Genomic DNA, 25,498 nt, shown 5'->3' with positions numbered 1-25,498 from the left:
CTTTAGGGCTCACCTAGAAATTTAGAGTAGCTTTACTTACCTGCAGTGTGATAATATCTTTGCCAAGTAGTTTGGCCTTGGTGGGTGTGGGTGAGGGGGATGAAAGGTGCTTTATGAATGTGAATCACAAACACAAATCAGAAACAGGGCCCAGAGCTAAAGTAAATGTAATATGTTACCTTCCAAGGAGCTTTAATTGCATTTTTATTTTAGGAAGGTAATGATTTATAGTGTTTATAATGATTTATTTTTAATCCAGATCTCAAAAAGCAAGTGCCTATTCAAGGTCAATGAAAACGGAAAGGAATCACATACAAAGAAATTAGATCGCTGGTCAGCATCTTTACCATCCAGTAATGAATTCAGTAATTAACCAGTATCTGTACAGGTTTTATCAACTCACTTTTAAGTGAATGTTACATTGATTTTACTTTATTTTATTATTTTTTCTTTTCCATTATAGTTTATTACAGGATATTGAATATAGTTCCCTGTTACACTGATTTTAGTGTCTACTTTGTTGCTACTAGTTCAGTCTACTGATAGTGTGAATAGTATTTAAATCAGAAACATTTTAGTGTAGTACTTAATATTTGCAACTTACTTTGCAATCTTATTTATTTACAAAAGTTCTAAGAGATGACTGAGCATTACTCTTCCTTTTTGACAAACCGAAAAGCCAAGTTAGAGACTACAATGATTTGTCCGAGGGAACTTGTAACACACAATAAAAAATTCTGTTTCATCAAGTAATCTAAGTTGCCTCAAGCATCCAGAGACAGCCTGAGAGTTTCAGCAGCTCCGGCTAAGGCCGCCCACCCACCCTGGCAGGAGCGGTGGGGCTGGAACTTTCTGCTCCCTCTCCGGACTTCGTGCCACCATCTGCCCTGAGGCCACTACGTTTTGTCATGTATCATCAGCCCGGAAATATCCCTGGCTGATGTGACATGTTTGTATCCATCACCAAGAGATCCTCGGCTCCCTTGTCACTTCTCCGGTCTGACCCTCCACCCTACACCCAGCTCTGTCCATCCCTTTTCCCTACCCTGTCCTTCAGCTGCCCCAACTCCCGCCTCTGAGCTTGGGGAACTCGGAGTCAGTCAGCAGTAACTGTCCTGTAACTTACACTCTCTCAGTGTTTTTCTTACATTCTTCCCTCACTGAACTTGACTCACACCTCAGGACACTGCTTCCCCTGCAGCCCCTCAGATGTTTTCTCCACTGCACCCTCTGCACCACCGAGTATTGACCTGCGACACCCCAAGTAGAACAGTTTTCCTTTCTCCTTCTAAAACTCTCCAGCTGTGATTTTCAAACCACACTTTGTGCTCTATTTCTCCTTTGTAGTCAGCTACTGATGCCCACCTCCCTCAGTCCCTCCCTCCCTTCCCTGTCCTGTTTCTAGAAGCCTCAGTTTTTGACTCACCAGAACTCTCTCCAAGTCTGCTCTGGTGACAATTCTGGAGGATCTCAGGGTCCACATGGGCCATACTTCCAACACCCTGGCTTTTTAAGTCCATGCCCTCAACTTTTCCAGTCATCTTGTCAGCTACCTTAACTCAGCCAGCAACATTCCTGGTCCTCCCCTGACCCTGTCATTTCCAGTCACTGCACCACCTCCACAATCTCAATGTCAAGTATTCCAGTCTTCGGCCAACACCTACTTTTCCAGCTAAACCCTTCTAAAACCCAAACTCCAAAGATTCCTGGAACCCACTGGGAGCTGTAGCCGGTGGATTCTCCCACCTCTTCCCCGTCCCTCTCTCCTCTCATCCCTCTTCTCTGCTTACCCAGCTGAGATCTCAGGTTCAGTCATTATACTCACTCCCTTAGGTCTGCCCAGAGCTCCTTTGCCTCTCTCTCATTTTTGTTTTACTTGTGTGGCTGGTTAAACTTGACCCTCTGCCTTTGCTGTATCTGTGTCTACACAGTTCAGTGTGACAGAAAAATAGCCAGGCTGATTGATCTCGCTCCAAATTCATTCATTTCTCACACTTATTCACTCCCCAGCCTCCTAAATGACACTTTCATCATCCTTTCCTATCTCTATAAAACTCTTCCCCCATCTTCCCTCTCAACTGATGACTTTGCTTCCTATTTCACCGAGAAAAGAGAAACACCAGCAAAAATCTTCCTACATATTCTGCTTTTCCCACTGCTATGAGGTTGAGCTGTCTCCAATCTTGTCTCCGGCCAAACCTTAACTCTGCTAGCTGTCGAATCAAGGACATTGCTCCTGAAATTCTCCCCTCTCCTCTGCATCATCAATCTCCCTGTTCCTCTGCAGAATCATTCCCATCAGCACGTAAACATGGTATTTTTTTTTTCTGTAAAAAAAGAAAAATTTCTTGATCCCACATTCCCTACCCCCAGCTACCTCATTTCTTTGTTTTCATTTAGCTAAATTCCTAAAAAAAAAAAACAAAAAACGTATCTAGATTTTCTCTCTCCCCTTCTTCTCCCCTCTCCATTGAACCCAATCCAGGCAGACTTTCACCCTCACCAGTCCACTGGTCAAGGTCACAGTGGCCTCCAAGTTTCAAATTCCACTGCTCACTTCCCATCTGCATCCTGCTTGCTCAGCACGTGGCATGAACGGTCAGTCCTCCTCCTAGACACACTTTGTTCCTTCGGCTCCCAGTTTACATGCTCCTGGATTTCTTCCCACTTTATTCCAACCACAACTTATATTTTATATTTTATAATATTTTTTACATAAAATAAGCATTATATATGGTTGCTTCAAAACTTCTGTACTCACTTTACTCTTTACCTGGGAACCTCTTTCCAGATGTCACCATGATGCTTCCCTTCGCACCTTTGAGGTCCTCATGCACCTAGTACCTGCCTCAGTGAGACCTTTCCTGACCACCTTGTATAAAATCTCAGCTCCCCAACTGCCAGCACTCATTATCCTTCTTTTTGGTTTTACGTTTCTCCATGGCAATGATAACCAACTAACATATTATATACTGAACATGTTTGTATGCGTGTAACATAATAGCCTTCCTCAACTAGAATGTGAGCCTGAGAGGGTTTTCTTTTTCACTCCTCTGTCCCTGTAACCAAGAATGGCATACAGCACATGAGTAGGTGCACAGTTAAGTATTCATCGAATGAAAGGAAAGAAGGAAGGAAGGAAATGTGGTTTTTCAGGAAATAAAAATCAATATTGCTGTGATGCACTAAGTGACCATGTAGCACAACTGATCAGAGTAATATTGATTTTGATTATGGCTTGATTAAATGTCTAGGAAAATGCAAAGTGGCTTGAATTTTATGCAACTCTAAGGAGATGATTATAGTTGGCTTCTTTCCCTACTAATCATCCAATGACTCTAAAACAAACATGGAAACAATTTGCAAATATTGGTACAAGTTAGAAGAGAAGCTTCCATTATCTGAGCAGAAATCACAGGGTAACAATCAATGATTCTTGCTATAAGAAATCTCTCAGACTTTCACAGGAAAATAGCTGTGAGATACAGGTGTTTTCATAAATAGGTATGTTTGGGGTCTGTTATCAGCTCTTACCTGCAATGGAGGATAATTGATTTTGCTTGTATTTGAATAAACATCCGTGCTCCCTATTCTGGAAATTTACAGAATGAAAACATGAATGAGGCACACTGTAACCTGCTAATTCAATGAGTTGGAAATGATTCCAGCCTTTCATCCTCCCCTAATTAATCCCCCTTTTGAAATCTCATATTGGAAGTGGGCAGTCCAACTTTGCGACATACACATACCAAACAAAAACACACAAACCAAAAATCTGTTGACAAAACTGAGCTGCCACGTCTCCATTTGCATGTTCTCTGGTCAGAGTGGGCAAAGACCACCTTTGCGAGTAAAAATCTATACGAGAGCATAAAATAGGTCAACTACCATGCTGTAAACTATATGGCATAAGTATTTCAAGGATAGCTTGACATCAGAGTTAACATAATAATAATATGGAGCCTATAATTCCATATGAGGATTAGGAGCTTTATTTTTAAGTGGTCGTGTGTGTGTGTGTGTGTGTGTGTGTGTGTTTACACATATACATCTAGGTAATATTTAGCACTCTGAATTATTAACTTAACACATCTACTTAGAATCTGACATGTTTCACTGAGCACAACACAGCATTTAAATAATCAACTTTAAATGGGCCAGCTTTTGTATATAAGTCACATGTTCACATCCACAGACAAAGCGGCTGCAGAGAAATACAGGTAACACACAAAATATAAAATTCTGGTGAAAAGAGTGTGTACATCCGCCTACAGACATCAGATCAGGGCTGTCTGTGATGCTCGATCCCTTAGGCATAATTCATCTCGGCACTTATGTATTTGCTTATCTGCCACTTCGTTGTACCTGCTTACTGCCGCGTCCTGAAATGTAATGCTCTGGCAGGGAGCAGATGTACCAATTAATAACCTGTCAGGTCTGATGGACAGAAGAGGGAAAGAGTGTTCCCACACATAGCTCCTGCATGGCTCCCTTTCCCATTTCAGGCGCTGAGGGTCAGGAGACTCCCCTTGCCTCCCCGGAGAGAGCCCAAACGGCCTCATTACTGTCTATCTTCCACGACACTCTGGCGTAGCTTTTGAGAGGCGGACTCACCTGCTCTTCTCCAAGAATCCTGAAGTGATGGAGCTCTTTAATCAAGGAGTTGGGGCAGCCAGCTGTTAGGAAGAAGAGTTAATCACCAACGTGTTACTCCCATTCTGTGCAGTACTATGTTCTCACTGCAGTTATGACCACCAGTGACCAGTGTCGCTTTGGGGGAGGACACAAATGCTTACCTGCCAAACAGTCTAACCAACCTCCAGACACCAAACCCCCGAGGGCACTCTGCCTGCAGCCTGCCCTCCACTGTGATTCTTTAGGAAGGGGCCACACATGACCCTGGCCAGGCCTTTTCTCCCCTCCTGATTGTGATCTGGCCTTTGTGGGGCCTTAGGACACCGTGTCATTTCTGCCCAGCATGTCACTTATCCCTAATATAGAGCCAGGATTTAGGCCCTAATATAGGGCCAGAGAGGGGGAGTTGGCACGTGTCGGTTCATTTCACTTATTTATCACATCCTGTTTCCTCAGCCTCCAGGCTGGGCTTCTGCACATCGAGAGTGAAGGATGAAGACAGGGCATCTGGATGCCCCGTCTTCATGGGATTCAGCTGCAGTTTAGAATCTTGCCTGGTTCTTCCAGGAGGCTTTGTCAAGACCCTAAAGATGCTGCATTTCAGTTTGGAAAGCGTCTCTTGTGGAAAAGACCTGGGAAGAGGGCCAGGGCAGTCTGTGCCCATCATCTTCTGGTTCTACCCAGACAGTGAGAGCCTATGCAAGCTTTCACATTTTCTTTTTTCAGTTGTAAAAAGAAATAAGTAAATAAATAAATTATACTCATATATATACATATACATATGTATACATAAGGATATATGTCTGTCTGTCTATCTATCTATCTATCTATTGATCTATCTATCTATCTATCTGTCTATGCCAGGGCATACTAGTTATCACTTAAAATGTGTTCCATCCCTGCCTTTTAAATAGAATTATTCCACAGTATTAATCAGCTGTCATTTATAATATAAACTCTGGAAACAGAATTGATATAAAAACTTGTTTCTTTGGGATCAAATCTATGAATGACAGAATCTGTTGACACTTCTATTAAGGAAAATGGGTTGTGTGAAAATGTGCCAAAGCAACCGCTGAGGCTGAGCCATTTCTCCATATTGTGATGTAAGAACGTGGAAAGTACTGAGGACGTTTGCCTGGGGGAGGGTGGGCCGTGGAGGGAGGCGACTGTCTCCACAGGGTGAAGGAGTCATCCTTTGCAAGAAGGATTAGATGTGTGCATTATTCTAGGAGGTAGGATTAAAATGAACAGGTAAAATTACAGCAGGAATACTTGGGTTCAATATGAATAAATTTCTAATTTAAAAATGGAATACATTGCCATATAAGCCAGTAACTGGAGGCTTTCAGACAGAGGCTAAATGACTATTTATGCAGAATATTTTAGAGATGAATTTGACTTGGGTTAGTTCCAATTCTGAAACTCTGTGGTCATATGAAATGCTGGAACGGAGATTTAGTCTTTGCTACTATATTCAATATATATTCGTCTTCGACATTATTGCATTTCATACTCTGAGGAAGTGGTTCATAAATGTTCACTAAGGTAATACAAAAAAAAATTTACAAATATGAACAAAATGTAAACAGGTGATGTCACCACCTGACAAGAGTCCAAGAAAATAAATGGAAATCCCAAGGTGAATATTTTGGTGGAAAACCTAGTAAATTAATTGCCACACGCACGTCCAATACTACAAAGAAGGAAAGCCAGATCCCGACCTTTGCAAGAGACACTGAGCTGTTTTTCTCCCACTGGAGGCCACGAAGACTTGCAGACTGTGGTTCTTTTTGAGAAGTTGTTCATTTCAGAGTTGCTGTTCTGATCTAAACAATTAGTAAAGGTATATTCTGGATCATTTGGTTGGCTGCCATTCAACCAAAAACTGCTGTGGAAATTCAGAGTCCTGTCAGTCCTTGAGTTTTAGATCTCCTTGGGAGCAAGGAGTAATATTTTAGTTTTATGCAACTAATGAGGAAAGGAACAGAGGCAGAGGGAATTCCAGGGTCAAATTCCCAACAAGTGAGGGTCCCGTGGTTTGGTGCCAAGTATATGAGGGGACGAGTTGCACAGGAGGAGAGGCAGCAGAATTGAGGTTCCCCAAGCTCAGGGTCATAGGCAGGCTAAGATCAGACCACTCAGGGCCCTGTTTGTACCCCAAGCACTGACTTAGTTTCAGTAAGATGACAGCATCTGCTATATTAAATTCATAGAGTTAATTTGAATACTTTTGGTTTTGTACTTTCATATATATTTAATTTATACATTTTCATTTGGGTCTTCTAGTTGTATAAGCATAAAAAGTTTCTATCTAAATTTATATCTAGACATATTTAAGAAATATCATTAAAAAATAGTTTCATTCAAACTTAGTTTTAGAGCATATTTTTTTTCCTTTACAAGTGGTCCTTAGCATTCTTCCCACTTGAGAAAAACTGATTTGACTTATTTTAATGCCAGGTAAAATAAAAAACAGAATTTAAAATTAGCCTATTTTCAGAATTTGTATTTTAACGTTCTCCTAAGATATAACTAAAAGGATTGATGTCAATGATAGCTCAAATATAAACATCTTTAACAGAAGACTAAATTACCTGAAACACCTGGTGGATGCAATAAACTATAAAAAACAAGGATAGAGACGGCATAGAGTTAGAAGGGAAGAGTTGTAAGAGGTCAAGCTATTTAAGACCAGGGAGGGGTATCTGTAACTGTGCTCATCACAGGAACATCAGCATGGGAAATGGGCAGATACAAAGCTAGTGTGAAATGGGTTTTAAAAATAAAACTAGAAATGCAAGACATGAACATGGAATGCAGTAGTGCAGGGAGAGAGGGAAGAGTTCTCGGAGGTGGGAAGGAGGGCAGATGAAGACCGCGTGAGGACAGGTATCAATGGTGTACTCTGAATTCTTCCAAATTCTTCACACAGGGTCCACACACATGACAATGCATCATCTTTTGAGGCCACTGCTGTCTACTTGGACCACATCATGTCCTCGACAGTGCGCAGCCATCAGCTGCCTTCATGCCCCGTCATTCAGTCTCTTCTCAAGATAACAGTTAAGAGGCTCCTGTTAAAATATGTACGTTGGATATCATGCCATCCGCCATGGGTTTTCCATCTCACCAAGAGTCAACTCCAAGGCCCTCACTGGCCTGTGTAAGGTCCTCCACTGCCTGGCTCACTGTGTAGCCCCTGAGCCTTCTCTCTCCCTTGCTCATTGCACTTGAGCCCCGCTGACCTGCTCTTGGTTCTGACCACCCCAGGGAGGCTGCTGTCTCCAGGACTTTGGACTTGCTGCTCCCTCTGTCTGGAAAGCTCTTGACCCTGGTATCTGCATGGAGCACTCCCTGCCTCCTTCAAGTCCTTGTTCAAATGTCACCTTCTCAGTGAGGCCTCGCAGGACCATCCCGGGTGAAACTGCAGCCTATCTTCATCCCCCCAAATCCCCATCACTGTTGTATTTTCTCCATAGCTCTCATCATCTTCTAACCTACAGTTCTAACGTAACATCACTTTATTTTCTCTCTCCTGCTGCTGAAATGCAAAGGTGACAAGTGCAGGACCATGGCTGTTTTGTCACTGCTCTATCAGCCAGGCCTAGAGCACGGCCTGGCTGGCTGAGCTGTCCAAAAGCAGCTGTTCCATGAGTGAGTCATCCACTGCGTGGCCACTGCCCACCCAGCTCGGTGACTGTGGCTCCTGGGGGGGGGGGGCTCCTCCTCCACCCCTCCGCTTTTCTCACCCCAGAGGGCCCAGCTCTGACCTCCAGCCCTGTGTGTACTTTGCTTATTGGTTAAGCAGACTTTGTCTGACCTCTAACCTCTCTCCCCAGCCTGAACCCCACATGTGAAGATGTCAGTGATGCTTAGAATCATGATTCCTTTGTACCTCTACTGTACCTTCTTTGCCAATATCCAGTATCCAGCTCTGGGTAAACATCACCACCTGTTTTTCCCTCCCCTGTTCCAGTTCTGCCAACCACAGTCAGTATAGTAAAATGGGACTAGAATATCTTCTAAAGGAAATTCAGACCATCTGCCTGAAGCTGCATCCTTGTTGAGAATGGTGCTACTGCAGATTCGGGGTCCACTCACTGTCAAGCAACTTGCTTCTGTCACTTGTCTTTGGCCAGCACCCTCTCCCTTCTCCCTTGGGGACTCTTCCAAATCATCACCATTCTTCTCAATTAACCTTTAACACTTCATTCTCAAAATAGGACCTCACTTGACACAAGTCTAAAACTGTAAAGCAGTTGTGGTGAAGATGGAGATGTGGGACCCAGACCCCCTGCAAGGAAGGCTTGTGGCCGAGCTGCAGGAGGACAGCAAGAGGTGCCTTGGCCTGCAGTCTGGTCTTCCTCAGCTGCAGAGAGCCGCCTCGCCTGAGGTCATCTCTTCCCCAGGACCCCTGAATCTGCTGACTGGGTGAGGGGGAGGTGGACCTGCCCATCTGTTTTGTCCCAACATGAGCTGCTGTTGGACAACATTTGCTCCCAAGTTTCTGCTGGTGGGCTGAGGCTTTGTTGGGCCTACATGGCAGTTCAACTTCTTATTCAGCCCAATCCTGCCCCCTTCTCCTTTCCCAGGTGCACACCCCAGTGAACATCTTGTACCCGTTCTCTACTTCAGACTTGGCTTCCAGAGAACCCCCCACGCCCACCCCCCACCCTGGGGCCACTATCAAGTGTACCATCCCTAACTTCATATCCCTTCCCAGTTACAACCCCTCTGCATCCTCCATCTCTACTCCTCCAGGATAAAAGGCGAACTGGTTCCTCCTCCTCAAAACAAGAGTCATTAGTCATCTGTCCTAACCTGTCCCCTCTCAGCTCCTTATGGTCTAACTCACCATTCACTCACTCTCCTCAAACTCTGCTGCTCTGCAGTTTGTTCACTTCAAACTACATATGTATTCAAATCTTCCCCTTTAAAAATTCAGCAAAAATCCAGCCTTGAGCATAGAGTTACCATCCTCTCTCTTTCCTTCTCCTTTCATCCAATTTTCTCAAAAGAATAGCCTGCAGCCTTTGTCACCACTTGAAAATATAGCAGTTGGAGGTATGGATTACAGAAGGGAAATATCAAAATTGGGGGCTTCATGCCTTTTAAAACAAGGTATCGTCATCATGGCCTGGGTTGATGCTCTGGTTCTGCAACAACTAGCTAGCTAGATGCTCTTGGATAAATTGGTTACTCTAAATGCCAATTCCTTTATTAAGAATAATCACCATCTCTACTTCAAGCAGCAGTTTTGAATGTGTGGAAAGCAGGATGAAATGACAAAAAAAATTAGAAAGTGAATTTATTGCTGATGATATTAATGGCATATCCATATCTATTGACTGTTGCTGCTATTTCTTTTAAATTTTTTAATTATTTAAAAGGGAAGCAGCTGGTTGAAATAATTGCTACACAATTTATTGTCTTAAGAAATAAAGGTCAAGACTTCTTTTTTTCAGTCCTAACATGTAAAGGGCTTGGAAGTTTTTACTCCCATCCTTATAATAAGAAAAATCTGGGCAAACTGAAAATCAATAACTTTTCTTGGCCCCATCAGAGAACTGATGTTACAGGGCAAAGCACCCCCCTGGTATCTGGAGAGACAGGCAAGTCCAGCGAGTCACAACTTGATCTGCTTATGTGGAGTAGAAGTTGCTGGAACAATGAACTGGTAGAAACATTTAGACAGTAACTTTGACGAATTGCTCTAAATGGGGTGTGGACTAGTGTGGGAATGAGAAACTAGGGGCCGAGGTCTTACAGATTTTCCCGATCTTTACCTCTAAGAAACCCACCAGGTCCTCAGAAGGTGAGGATCCCCTTGTGGCTCTGGAAGAGGGAGGGGAAGAGTAAGCATTGTGAAAAATGTCCAGAGCCTTCTCCATAGCAAAGGTCTGCCCTCCTGGGGAAGGACTTTGCCAACACCTACCCTGGAGCTATGGGAGAAGGGCACTCCTCTAACCCCAGCCTGTCTCGCCAAATGGGGGAAGAACAGTCCACAGGAATCCGGGTTTCAAGGACATAGACTGAGAATGCGACCTGTGGGGGAGGGAGTAGGAGGCAGGGGAAAAAAAGGGCAGATCCCTGTACCACTGGAGAAATACTCGTGAGGGTCACAGACCCAAGAAACAGACCCACTAGAAGACTGAGAATTAATCAGAAGATCACTATTCCCCCTGCCCCCCACCAATTAACCTTACCACATACCAATAGACCTCCAGTAAAATGACAGTGGGCGGCAGCTGAAAGAGCTTCAAGACACAGATTCTCTCTGAGGAGGAGTGCTTAGGGAAGCCCAAAGTCAGGAGGGGAGACAAAAATCAAGAAAACTAGATGAATCTGAAATCTCTGGCATCTTCAACTACAGCAAACATTAAACACAACCCAACTCCCTGTCAGACTGACATATACCTACATTAAAGGCCTATTCACCTCAGTTCCTATTACATGTATAACATGCTCAAATTTAACAAATAATTACTAGTCATGTCAAAAGGCAAGAAAAACACAGTGTGAAGAGAAAAAGCAAGTATCAGAATCAGACTCAGGTATGACATAGAATTATCAAACAGGGAGTTTAAAATAACATGATTAAGATGTTAAAGACTCTAATGGAAGAAGTAGACAACACACAGGATCAGATGAATAATGCAAGCAGAGAGATAAAACTCTTAAGAAGGAATCAAAAGGACATGCTAGAAATGAAAAACTATAACAGAAATGAAGAACTCATTTGATGGGCTCTCAACAATGTTGACATGATAAGAAAGAATAAGGAAGCTTGAAGAAAGATAAAAAAGAAACTCCTCAAACTGAAAAGCAAAAAAAAAAAAAGAGAAAAAAATGAAAAAAAAATAGAACAGAACATTCAAGAACTGTGGGACAAAAATAACATACACATAATTTGAGTACTAGAAAGAGAAGAAAGAGAGAACAGAAGAAATATTTGAAGTAATAATGATTGAGAACTTTCCAAGATTAAGGACAGACACCAAACCACTGGTCCAGGAAGCTCAAAGAATATCAAGCAGGATAAATATCCCCAAACCACAACTAAGTATAACTAAATCTTTGTTTTTGCAGAAAACCAAAGGCAAAGAGAGAATTGTGAAAAAAGTCATAGGAAAAAAAACACTTTACTGATACACAAGCATAAGAATTACTGAAAACGTCTCATCAGAAACCATGCATATAAGAAGAGAGTGGAGTGAAATATTTAATATGTTGAAATAAAAATTTACCAGCCTAGAATTCTATATTCAGCAAAATTATCCTTCAAAAGAGAAGTAAGACTTTCTTTAACAAGAATTGAGGAAATTCATTGCCAGTAGACCCGTCCTGCAGGAAATGTTAACAATTCTCCAGGTATAAGGAAAATAGTATATATAGGTCAGAAATTTGGATCTACATAAGGAAAGGAAGAGCACTGAAGAAGGAATAAATGAAGGTAAAATAAGGTCTTTTATGTTTCTTATTCTTAATTAATTTGAAAGATAAATTTAAAGTAATAATAGTAACAATATATTGAGTGATTATAGTATGTGGATAAATGAAATGGATGACAACAATGTCACAAAGGACTGGAAGGAGGAATTGGGGATACTCTGTTATAAGGTATCTGCACTACACATATTCTTTATTCTAGTGACCTTTGAAAGTGGACTTAGATTAGTTAAAATATGTGTTGTGTAAACCTTAGGGCTACTACTAGAAAACTGAATTATCTGAATACACTGATTAAAGGACAGATTACCAGAGTGGTTAAAAAAGACAAAACAAGAAATAAAGGTTAGACACTAAGTCATTTCTGCTGTAAGAAGAAATTCAATGATCTGTTGACAGTAGTAGGTGATTTCCCAAGTAAAAGCCTGAGACTCTCTCAGATGGCGGGTTTCGAAGCTGATGATGGGGAGACGGTCACTTCTTCCTAGTCTTGTCCAGATTAGAAAGTAGAAACCATGGCTTCTCTTGGAGGGCAAATATGAAGCTCTAATTTACTTGGAAAGCACATTAAACAATGGTTTTAGGGTGAGAAACAATGAGTTGTATAACATGTAGTACCCTAGGCATTTTAATTTATCGAAGTCTTTCCTTGAAAATAAAATTGCTGAAGAAGTAAGCTAAGCATCAGTGTTGTGTCCAGCACTGTTTTTGGTGTGATACGAAAAGGAAAAGAAGTATAATGTTGCCTGAGAAGACTTCACAAATCTAGCTGAATTGAAAGAATGCACTAAATGGTAACATCTCTGTGAATGAAGACTGTGTATAAAATCGAGAATATGGGAGGCACAGACACACACCTCAGGACACACAGTCCTTCCCCACATGCCTAGAGAAGGGTGACTAGCGTCCACACTAGATGTGTGCATTTTCCTGGTTATCCTTGGCTCTCCTCTCTCCCTCAGTGGGTGGATTACACACTCTCTTTACCCTACATGTGAGGGTGGAGGTGTTCTCAGTCCCAGCCTGGTCCACCCTCCACACCCCAGGTACCTGGCCCAGGAGGAAGTGAGAAACAGTGGTGAAGCAAGAAGAGGAGAAGGAAATGAAGGGACTGTTTATCTGTACTACTAAGTAGCTGTATTATCTTGGATCAAAGATATTGTGTTAGCTCTAATGCCTTCATTTTCTACCTGTAAAAAGGAGAGTAAGAATATACAACTTATGGGGTTGTTGTGAATGATGTGTGTGTGTATCTATATGTTTGTATATATATATTACCTAGTACAGTTCCTCGTACATAGTAGGCTCTTAATGAATGGTAGCTGTTATTTTGAGAGTCTCTGGAATACAGGAGTACTTGTGAGACCGTATTTGACAAAGTTGTTCTGCTGCTGTTTCAAAAATACCTTTTTAACAAAACCCTCAATATTTAGAGGCTAATTTTGCTAAAGGAGTTCAATATCCTATTAAGTAATTGAGATTTATTATGACAATGTGCTGAAAGATAAGAGATGATCAAATATGTATGAATACGGCTAGTATACATATAAGGCTTTAAATGTGTGGCCTTTTTATTAATTATTAATTCATTTATTCACTACAATAATCTAAAATAATAAATAAGCAATTTGATATCTTCATTTGATATCATAAAGCTTAATGACATATTTTTACCTTTGAACTAGCTGGAAAAATTTTTTAATCTCACTGGTCATTTCAAGTTGCTCGCTTTACATATCTATACTTATAAGGTGAATTAACAGAGGCAATAATGCACATAACTTAAGCCGCAGATTCCCAAGCACCTCCGCTTATCCAAACATGCAAAAGGGAAACTAACTCAAATTTCCGACAAAAAGGACAGTTAGCAACTGCTTAATCTACCTTCTGCTTAGCCTTCTGAGTCAGCCATGACACATAGTAAGGGCATTACTGGAGTATACAATCAACAGATGGATTATTATGGCAAACAAGCTGTGGTTTAAAAACAAATATTCCACAAAGATGTCAAAGAACAGAACTGACGACTCTGAATTCTGTTTAACCAGAGCTGATCTGTTTTTCATTGTGGGCGAGGGAGGGAGGGGCTCTGTTTTCTACTTGTAGCTCTTCTGTAATATTCAAGGTTACTTGCCTTTCGATACCCAGGTTGTAAGTAAAGTAAAGGACAGAGCTGAGTAACAGAGAGTTCTACCTTGAAATTTTACCTCTAAATCCCAGACTACGCACTGCAAACTACTTTCTGCCTGTGAGGGTGGTTTAACAAAAATGGATGTTAGATTTGTATATAAAAATGCCACAAGTTCGGAATTTTACATACTACATTATTTTCACCCTCAAACTAATAAGATTAGTCTGATTAACTTGAGTACATTTCTTGTGTTTGGGGGAGAAAATATACTACTGTAGAGACATCAAAAATCTAAACACAACAAAAAACAAAAGCAAAACAGAATTTCAAAGGTTTAAGTGTTCATCATGGAGTGACTATAAAAAAAAAATGAACAGGAAGGGACAATGAACATGTAACAGAGAAGAACAAACCTGACTCCATATTGAATCTATTTCTTTAGCTCTAACCTTTGTGCTCTGTTGCCTGTGCTTAGTCATGCTGGCTCTGCACCTTTTGTTAAAGAATGTTGCCATGTTGCCTACAGCCTGAAATATACAGGATGGCTCATTCTCAAGGCTCTGACCTTTAAAGGTATAACACTTTTCCATTCATATAGAGATAAAAAGTTGTAGAACAGAGGATAACACTTGTCTTGTTGGAGGTTTATAGGAGTATTGTGACCAAACCTACTTGGGCAGCTGCAAGAACAAAGAATTGTGGCCGGAAGAAGTTTGCAACAACAAGCCACACCCTCTCCCCTTTAGGTATAAAAGAAGTCTGAATTCTAACTTGAGTAAGATGGTTCTTTGGGACACAAGTCCACCATCTTCTCGACTGGCTGGCTTTCCAAATAAAGTTGCTATTCCTTGCGCTAACACTTTGTCTCTTGATTTATTGGCCTGTTGTACAGTGAGCAGTACAGCTTGGACTTGGTAACAAACACAGGCTTTCTTTGGTGGTAGAGCCAGTCTGTACAGTCTTATTGTATATCATCATACTCTTGAAAAAAGGTAATACATTCAACTTAAATGTGTTGGTGCACATATAAAGCTCGCATCAATGACAACTAATTAAACTGATTTAAAAAGCAGTTTGTGGGACTTCCCTGGTGGTCCAGTGGGTAAGACTCCGCACTCCCAATGCAGGTGGCCTGGGTTTGATCTCTGGTTGGGGAACTAGATCCCGCATGCATGCCACAACTAAGAGTCTGCATGTCGCAACTAAGAAGTCCACATGCCGCAACTAAAGATCTCACATGCCGCAACTAAGACCCAGCACAGCCAAAATAAATAAATAAAATAAATAATAAATAAATGAAATAAATATTAAAAAAGCAGTTTGAGGGCCCATATGTGTAACACATGGCACAGTTCCATTAACTATGTGTGTAATTATTTGTTAATATCTGCTTTTCCTACCCTGAATACAGACAGGCTCCATGAGGACAGAGACTTGCTCACTGCTTTTTCTAGGACCTGGGAATGAGCACAGGGTCCAGCACAAGGGTAGTACTCAATAAATACTTGCTGAGTGAATAAATTAATTAAGAGGGAAATTCATTGCCTTCTGGTTTTCCTGAGCAAGAGCGTTGGAAAATAGGTGACTATACAAGCCTGTATGGCATACTTTTAGGACCTTTGAGTGAAAGTCTATTGCCCCAGGTCACAAGCTTGAATTTTTAAACACAAAATATTAGTATACCACTATTGAAACAAGAAAGAGTTCTTTAAAAGTTTCATTTCCTACTGGCCTTGTCAACATGAAGTTAATTTTCAGCAAGAGTTGGGCTCTGTTATCAATGGGAGATAGAGGCCAGGTCTGCTGAGTTGGTTCAGATTGGGGCCACCCTGATAGGCAATTACTCAGACCATTGTAGAAATGTCAAAATATTTTCCTTAAGACAGCCACACAACTGCCAGATGCACTCTGATTATTTTGTTTATACCAATGACAATCAGATCTAATTCTTAGATTTTATGGACTTGCTGGCATTTAATTTCTGCAATGATTAAAGACAGATTTATGTAATAGATAGTCATGTATTAAAGAACAAAAATATCTTAGTTTTTAAAGAGCTATTAGTGATTACTCTCTCTAAACCAACCTCCCTCTTGGTACAGAAATCCCTTCTGTAACACCTCTGCCAGCTACATTATAGACTCTGTCTCAAGATTTCCAGTGACAGGATCAGAGGATCAGTGAAAGAATTCCATTCTAATAATGAAACATTCTTGTTAGAAGGATCTTTCTAAATACTAGCTCTAGATCTGTGATAGAGATCATATCCAATCCTTTTAAACCTTTATTAACCTTCTCTTTCCTGGGGAAAATACCCATTTGCCTGAAGTAATCTGTAATATACGTGAAAATTTATAGGAAGCAATATAGATGTTCATTTTCCCTCCCTCTATTCTTTGATTTGACCTTGTGGTTGGCAATATTCATGTTCAAATGTAGTATGCGGGAAGACTCCTGTTTATTTGTTGCTGCCACACTCATTCATGTATTTAGTGTCAGACATTTGACCAGATGCTGGGGAACCTGAGGTAGGACAGACCGAACCTGTGACCTTATGGTGCTTTGTTCCAAAAAGGATTTGAGAGGCATATTCTCTTTGTTTGCAAAGTCAGGCTTTTTAGATGAGAGGTCTCACACTTGCAACATTCACTTCCACTTTTACTTCTGACATCTTACTGGTGGGTTTCCTTCCACCCTACTAATAAAGCATTCTAATGCCCACTCTGATTTTGGGACCCAAGAGCTAGGTCTACCCCTAGAACAGACCTCTAACTTGTTGGTCCAGGGAAAGTGTAACAACTTTGTCTGAATATTATTTGTCTGAATATTTAAAAGTTATAAATCAAACTAAAAAACTGTTAAAAAATATGTTTTACCCTTTTACTTTGACAAATACAGCTGTATGAGGATCTGGAAGGTGATGACTTGGAACTCTCAGACCCCTTGGAGGTCTGCTCCTGAACCTGGTTATACCGGCACAGCCAAGTCCCATCCTTCTACTCCTGGGTTCCTATATTCTTGAAGAGCCCCTTACACACCTATATGGTGGAGCCCATAGGTTCAAGCTCCACAACCCACTCCCAACCATGAGTTACCTGTTGGCCACTGCTTTCAGGAAGACAGAGCCAGTTAAGAGTCTCAGGGCTGTTTATGCAGGGAATTCTGAACCCAGGCAGGGCTCAGGACCTGTGGGCTCCTAGCGAAAGGGATGGGGGAACAGAGAGGGCCCTAGGGCAGGACTCCTTTGCTTAGTTCAGGACTTACTGCCAATGGCCCTTGCCCAGTCCCTGTTCCCTTCCATCTCTCTGTAGTATCTGACATTAGGTCAACCCACCATTTTAAAAACAATTTTCCCTTAAGTTGTGAAATTCACTTTACTATTCTTTTACCCATTCCTTTCCTTCTCCATTTCTTTTTTGTCCCTTTGTCTTTCTGTCATCTTCAGTCCATTGTTCTAATTCTCTCCTCCACAGTTGCTTGACTGCTTCAACAGAACCCCTATGTGTGCCTTCCATCTGTCTCCAATTGCCAGCTCAACCTCTGCACCCCAGGGTCCAGCTCTCACTTCAAGGTCAAGACGTTTCACAATGAGTTCATACGACTTCTTCCACATTTCAGCTTTGGTGACTCTGTGTTGGCTCATAATGCTTATATACCTTATAAGTGCTCACACTATTTTTTGGTAGTTGATGGCTGAAACTGACATCAAACTCATTGCTTCTCAATTTTTGAGATTCAATCTTTCCTCATTTTGAAAAGTTAAAAAAATCCATCTCCATCCATCTCCAGAACACTGAACTCTGTTCTTTCTTTATGATATTTCAAGGATTCCTGACAGTGACTCTGAGATTATATATAGAAGTGTTTGGAGATCTAAGGACACAAAATGTTTGTGTGTTCTTTGTTCTGTTCTCAATTTTCTTAAGCACAAGTTCCTCCTTCAATTGTTCTTTCCAGCATGGGAAACATTCTCTTTGCTCAAGAAAACAGGAAAAACAGGAATGGGGTAGCTTTTTCAACCTCTTAACATTGTGCTACTATCTTCTCTGTCATTTCCCTATTTTTTTCTTGTCCTTTACCCAAATTTAAAAGGCTGTTTTGTTGTCATTGGTCATTGAAATCAGAATTTCATCTCATTCTGGATTTCTCCTAATGATATACTCACAGGTTTGTGCTCTTCAATTGTTTTTCTCCCAGCTATGAAACTCCTCGTTCATTGTGTGCACCTGCTTTCTAAAAGTCTGATTTTACTGTAAATAAAATAAGTTGCTGTTTGGTATTAAAAATTAATAAGGAAATTTATATAACAAAGCATATGAAGACAGACTTGAATCTTAATTTTTTTAAGGATAATTTTGAAACTGGGATTTTCATTTCAATTAGTATCTGTAATCAACATTTACTTTCATTCTGTTCTCATACCATAAAGATTATTTTACAATCTAATTGTGAATCTCCCAAGGAAAATGCATTACAAAGTAGTGGATAATTTCCACAAAGTCACCGATAGCTAGCAAAAAACAAAAAACAAAAAACCTTTGGGGAATTAACTGACTACAACTTTTTTAGAAAGCTTTTGCTGAATTTCCTCAATAACCATGCTGTGAAGTAGGGGAAACTCATTTAGAAAATACATTCCATTGAAAAGTGTTAAAACCCACATGAGTCTTCAATCACTATTTTTCTTTTTAATTTCCTTGCAAATAATCATGGGGGCAATTGTGATATCCTTTTGGTTCAATGGAAAACCGTGTGCACGTGGACTTGGGATAAAAATTGAAATGGATTTCAGCTCTCTGATGTGCTACTGGCACTGGCCACATGACACAAATAATCTGCAATTTGCAGATTGCTGCTGTTTGGTGTGAAATGCTTTGAGGATTAATTTCTCTCTTGGCTATAGCTTAGAATCCCTAATGTAGGCTTGACAATTACAGTTACCTTCTGTTTTTCCCTTAAGTACAACTTTGAAAAGGAAACTGGCTAATGATGAAATAGCATCACAAACCGATGATGATTCAATGTGATCAAAGATGATGCAGCAAAACACTGGACAACTACCTTTAATCACAAGCTGAAATGGGGGCGGGGGGGCGGGGCACACCTGCAGGCTGGATCGGTGAGTCGGTGTGATGGGCTCCTTTCCACTCCAGTTAAGCCTGGTGGATTAGTGTTTCCAGGCACTTTCCTGAAGTAGCCATTTCTGAATTAGTCTGTGAGCCAGGTGTTAATAGAATGCATGGAGAATTCATTAAGACATCTTGACTGAGCAACTGCATTCAAAGTCAGCAGTAGGATGTTATATAATCAAATTTCAAAGCATTATGACTTCAATAAATAAAACTAAGTTTATCTTAATAATTCCTCTCTGCTGATAGGATTTCACTGATGTCTATACAGGATTATTTATGTATTCCTTTTCAATAGCCAACTCTTATGAGTCTAAGACATCCTAAACCAGTTAAAAAGAATCTTGAAGATATTCATGTTTTATGCAGCAATGTCACTTGTAGGTGTCTACCAGAGAGAAACTTACACAGTTACACAAGGAGGTAGTTACAAGAATATTTACTGCATGGTTTTGTCATAACAGCAACAACGAAGGGAAACATCTGAAATGACCATCAATAAGGCAAGAGACAAAATCATTCAACATCAGTCATTCAAAACCATTGTGCACCCACTCCCTGCAAGGCTCTGTTAGAGCATGGGCTACATTAGAAAAATGAAAATAGACAAAAATCCCTCCTTGGAGCTTGTATTTTAAGGTGGAGATAAATTATGAAATATTTTCAAAAGTGATGAACACTCTGTCAGAAGGAAAGAAAATAAGAACCGCGTAAAGGGGATAAGAGCGGGGTTGGATAATTTAAAGTAAGATGTTCGGAATATTTCTTGTTGAGAAAATGGCATTTAAGCAAAGACTTCTAGGAAGTGGGTTAATAAAAATTAACTAGGGTAAAGTGTGTCAAGTATATAAATATCAAAAACATAAGTTAAGAAAAAATGTTGTAATAGTTCACTCACAGTATGATTCACTTATATGAAGTTTAGAAAACCTATTAAACAATATGGATTCATACAAATATACTAAGAGGGTAAAATAATGCACACAAATGGTAAACACCAAATTTAGCAGAAGGAGAGATTGAAACAGGATCATAGAAAAGGGGAGGGGATGCTTCAAATCTGTCTTGAAAGTTTATTATAATAATTGTTAAAAATAAAAGCTAACATTTCTGTAACATTTACTATGGACAAAGCACTTTTCTTTGTGCTTTACATATAATAATTCATTTAATCTCACAATAACCCTATGAGATAGTTACTACTATTATCCCCATTTTACAGATGATGAAACGGGGACACAAAAATATTAATTAACCTGACAGATTTATCTGAAGCAATGTGAAAAGTTAGACACTGACAAAGCTGGACAGTGGGTTCATGAGCATTCATTATGTTATTTTCTATATCTAATTGTACATTTGTAACTTTTCATAATAAAAAGGACTACATGAAAACTTGAAGTATATATAAAGACAACTTTGGGAAAAATTGAATAAAAATTCAAGAACTTATAGACCTGAGTTTTTATTTATCATGAACATATATGAGCATGTATGTAGTTTGAAGAAGGAATACCATCTAGTATAACCGCTATTTCAGTAAGCATAGCTTATCTGAGTGGGAAAGCATGAACATTTGTAGATTTTGAAGCTTTAAGAATAAGCTGAAAGAAGCCATAAATATTATTTATTCAGTTTCGTACTTATAAATGAGGGAGTTACTACCCAAAAAGCACACAAAAGCCTCTTCTGGTAGCTTAAAATAGGGTGGATTAAGCGCAGATGTTTGTGATTTCATAACACGGATGCACATTGATATCTTCTATTTCGTTGTAGCTGCCATATTAATTCAAATGCCTTTTCTGAGTCAGTTCTCAGTGGCTATGAGACGCCTTATCTTCCCATGAGGTACTGCTGAAGAATAAGTCTTACTGATAATGAGACACAATCAGAAGTTTGTCAGGTTTTTTCATTTCACTAATAGTAATAAACATTATGATTGGCAGGAGGTTGAATTACAACATTCATTCATTCTTTATTGAGCAACTTTTCTGTGCATGTCTACTATGTATGAGGCCAGATTCTACAGAGACGGCAAAAGTGAGTCGGGCCGGGGCTCTGCTTCCATGGAGCTTACAGAAGAAATAATACATACATCAACAAACCACACAAATGGAGAAACAGCCAAGTGCGCTGAGAGCAACCAAAAAGCAGATGTTATGCTGGGAAACCAAGCAGCTGTTTGGGTGAGATGAGGATTGAAACCACCTGCATCTACATAGCTTATCTACTGGGGCTGAGAACCAAGACCACTGAGACCTAATAGTTTGTTCCAGAAAAAAACCTGCTTTTGAAGATAAGCTTGTAATGTAATAAATAATTTCACTGTTTGCTTCAAGAAGTTCCTGCAAATAATTTAACCAGTTTGCTCATCTGAGTAGCCATCTCCTTCAACAGAACCATGGACTGCTCACCTGACAATGGCTCACATATCAAACCAGTCTTCATATCAAGGGTCCCTTCAAAATCCTTCTCTCATTGTGTCTACCAACCCCCAACTATTATGTCATGAACGCTGCCCAATTCCAATCAGCTCCCCACCAGAAAGATCTGCCCCAACCATGTGCGCCCAGATCCCCAAACCCTATAAATCTTGACCTCCCCTTTCTGTAAAAGCCCACAACAACTGTCAACATGGTGAGGGTTCTCACTACAGTACATCTAATAAATGCTGTTCTGCTTGATTGATAGACTTTCTGATGGTCATTTGGGAGAACTGACACAGAATATATGAAAGGCAAGATAGAAAATTCAGTAACAAACAATTAAAAACACAAAAATTTTCTCATTTTTATGTTGTTATGATGTCAAAACAATTTTAAAAATTAGAAAACTGTTCTCCGTGTGTATGTTCTTGGTGCTTTGCCCACACCTCTGTATTTCACAAAACGCTTCCTTTAATATTGACCTATAATGCTAACATTTTTGAGGACCGGTGTTTTCCTCATCTGGCATCCCTGGGAGTACAGGTGTAATCTGGATGGCCAGCACAAATGAGTGACCACTGGGGTGAGAAGTCCTCGGAGTGAAAAGTGATCTCAAGCCATCGCTCTTTCTTCTGCTGCTCTCAAAAGTTCATTCTTGGTGGACATGAAAGAAGGGAAGGGGGGAAGTGATGGAGAAGCAATTCTGTGTTGCCTTTAATATGTTTTTCCATAGACTGTGGTGGTTGGTTTGCCCAAATGAGCATGTCAAAGTCTAGTTAACTTTATGGGCGAAAGAGGAACTCATGGGACTGAAATCCCTGAGCGGAGCCAATCAAAAAGGAGACTCAGATTACATACTGTACACCCAATCAGATAAAACATGATCAAATAGGGTTTAGTGGGTCATCTGGGTGACTAATTACCATGGTTAAATTAATGAGGTTTCTTTAGGGTAAAAGCACTGTGAACCCCAAACTACTTATATACGTACAGGTTTATGGAACATTCCCTGTTTAAAACCTGGAACCTTTCAGTATTCATTTTTGTACCCTACCCTTTGCCTTAGAATGGTTCTCTCAAATTGCTACAGCCACTGAACCACCAGCAATCACCAACCAAAGCAGTCAGCAAGCATTGGCACTGGACTGAAACCCTCCACCAGCATAAAGATCATGGCTCTCTAAAGGCTCAGACGCCGGTCAGCCTTTATTAGCAATAAAGTATTTCTAATTAAAAAAAAAAAAGAATGGTTCTTTCAAATGGACTTCCTTGGGACATATTCAGGCCCTACTAAGTTTGAGAAGATAATACCCAAAACAATATTAAAGAAATAGATGTAATTGGATTTAAAAAATTGGTACACTTTTAAAGGGGGCTTAAAAATGAGATGGAGAGATCATTTAGAGGATAAAGTGGGAAGGCAGAGGGGGACAGAAAAAAGTAGATTTTTACAAGTCTTAATGGTATTTTGTTTCTGTATTTCTGATTTGTTGTATTTTAATTTATTTCAGTAATTTCCCTTGTTACTTTAGTGTTATGCATTCTGTTTCTTTTATTCATCTTAGTGTGGGCATAATTGCATCATTACCGACAGGCATGTTTCAAATTCTAAACAAACAAAACAAGAATTTTTTAAGTACTCTAAGTACTGCCACTGAGATTCATCACTGCTTTTACATAGTTCAGATATTTAAAAGTTGTATGCTGGTGTGAGATACATTTGAAAGAGATGAGATAAAAAAAAATAAAACCAAAAATCCAATTTAAAGGACAAATAACAGCCTCAATGGTGGGCAAAAAAAAACAAACCCCAAAACATATAGCTTCAGCTGTATTGTTAATTACACTATGGTTCGATTGCCTAGATCTTGACATCTTCCTGTATGAAAATTAGTAATCATTCTTTATTTGAATTAGCCAAAATGACTAAATATGAGTAATTCTCAACTGTCAGCAGAGTTATACCAATGAGTCCAAACTTGTCATTCATATTTTGAGGTACAGCATTCACAAGTATCAACCAGACACCTTTAAAACACAAGGATGGTGAGATTTTTCTAACAGATTTAGCAAGTTTTTGGTGACCACACCAACAGCTGGCAAAGACTGGGGTCCATTCACGCCCACGCATTGCCCAGGGGACTGCACTGCTGCCTGGGGACAGGCAGCTCCAGGCCGTAAATCCAGCCATTTGGCCCGTGTGCCTCCATAAGAAAATGGTTTATAGACTATTTGCTTTAAGCACTTGTCAACTAGAAAATGAAAAGTAATGGATTCTGATATAGTCACTGTTTCAAAGCTGATGATTATCCTAGTAAAAACTTTCATCCATCTGCAATTGTCCTTTTAGACATTCTTATATGCACCAACTTTTACTTTCAGAACTTTCATAGGTTTGAGTCAAGCTACTCTAGTGAGAAAGCCTATCAACCCTAGCTACATCTAAGAGGTGACTTCAATACTTTTATGTTGTCATTTTTCTCTAAGTTCACAAATTGTTGGTCTCCATTGTGTTTGCTGTGTTGGTGTTTTGGTTATTTGGTGACTTTACAAATGTCAGTTGACGATCTTGCCCAATAAAGTACAAAAGCACTCTTTTTGGAACTGTTAAGAGAGAAGAGCTTCACAAAATGTGGACCCAGAGATGACATGTTAAACAGAGATAATGTGTTAAAATGGAAGATGGTAAGAAAATGATAAATGTTGCACCAGTCTGAGGGCTGAATCATTGGACAACAGGAACCAAAGACTGATTTATGAATTACGTGTAAAGCACTGGGCCTATGCCATCAATAATGAGCAAGAGATAGGAAACATGATTGGATGATCCACATCCAACTGATGTGGATTCAGAAGACTGGGTTTTGTTTGAGGACTTCAAGGAGAGGGATGGAAACTCTTCGTGTAGAGGGTGTTGAAGCCAAGTGAGGCTAGTGCCTGCCAACACATAGGAGGCCCTTTTTAGGCATCAGGCTTTATCACTGACTGCGTTTCAGTACAGACGAAGCTGGTCTATTTTGTAAAACAGGTGTCTAACGTCCAGTCAGTCTATCAGCGAGAAGGAAGGCTTTGATGCTCCCATGCACACTCTACACAGTGGAAATACACGTAAAGACTGCAAGTCACTTTGGGTATATTTTCCCTTCTGCTTAAAGGCAAAATACAATTCCTTTAAGCCGAGGAACTTCTCTATACTTGCCTCATCTTATTATCCAGGCTACTAATAACCCTGTTCATGAACAGTTATCTGGGGAATATTTAAAGCAAAATAATTCATCTTCCATATTTTTTACTATTCCCCGTTATTTACACTGTAGTTTTGAAGCGGGAAGAGAAAACCGAGAGCATATTTATAGGAGAAAATATGAACTGTTATCCTGATATACTTAAAGTAACTCAGGTTCACTCATTCAACCAACATTCATTGTCACGCACTGTTTCATGTTCTGGGGCAACAGCAGTGAACTAAACAGAAAAGCCCCTGCCCTCATGGTACTTACATTCTGTGTGGGGGGACAGACAAGAAATAAACAAGTAAGTAACAGAACGTTGACAAGTGCTACGCAAAGAGTGAAGCAGCCACGGGGAATAGGGAGAGTTGTTCTACATGAGTGGTTAGGAAAAACCTCCCCAGAAAGGTGTCACTTAGAGGGAGTGAAGGAGCACGACACCATGTGGCTGCCCGGGGAAGGGTGTTCCAGCAGAGGGCACAGCAAGCATGGGGG

General features: G+C 40.2%; 1 protein-coding gene and 1 long non-coding RNA gene across 15 annotated transcripts in view; one reads left to right on the top strand and one right to left on the bottom strand.

Moving 5' to 3' along the window:
- The window catches only part of PRKN (parkin RBR E3 ubiquitin protein ligase), a 1,297,158-nt gene that overhangs the window by 225,624 nt on the left and 1,046,036 nt on the right, over positions 1-25,498 (bottom strand). For all 14 annotated transcript variants that reach the window (XM_082475577.1, XM_082475586.1, XM_082475576.1 and 11 more), the window contains one exon: positions 4,615-4,676. In XM_082475577.1, coding sequence (XP_082331703.1) covers positions 4,615-4,676 — 62 coding nt within the window. The remainder of the gene's footprint in view (positions 1-4,614; positions 4,677-25,498) is intronic.
- LOC309667324 overlaps positions 1-25,498 on the top strand; it is a 448,292-nt gene that overhangs the window by 108,782 nt on the left and 314,012 nt on the right. The gene's annotated exons all lie outside the window — the stretch shown is intronic.

This window comes from Balaenoptera physalus (assembly GCF_965194825.1).
Source record: "Balaenoptera physalus genome assembly, chromosome: 9".
NCBI classification, from domain to species: Eukaryota; Metazoa; Chordata; class Mammalia; order Artiodactyla; family Balaenopteridae; genus Balaenoptera; species Balaenoptera physalus.
The sequence above is the reverse complement of the archived record's forward strand: the minus strand, read 5'-3'. Positions and strand labels throughout refer to the sequence as shown.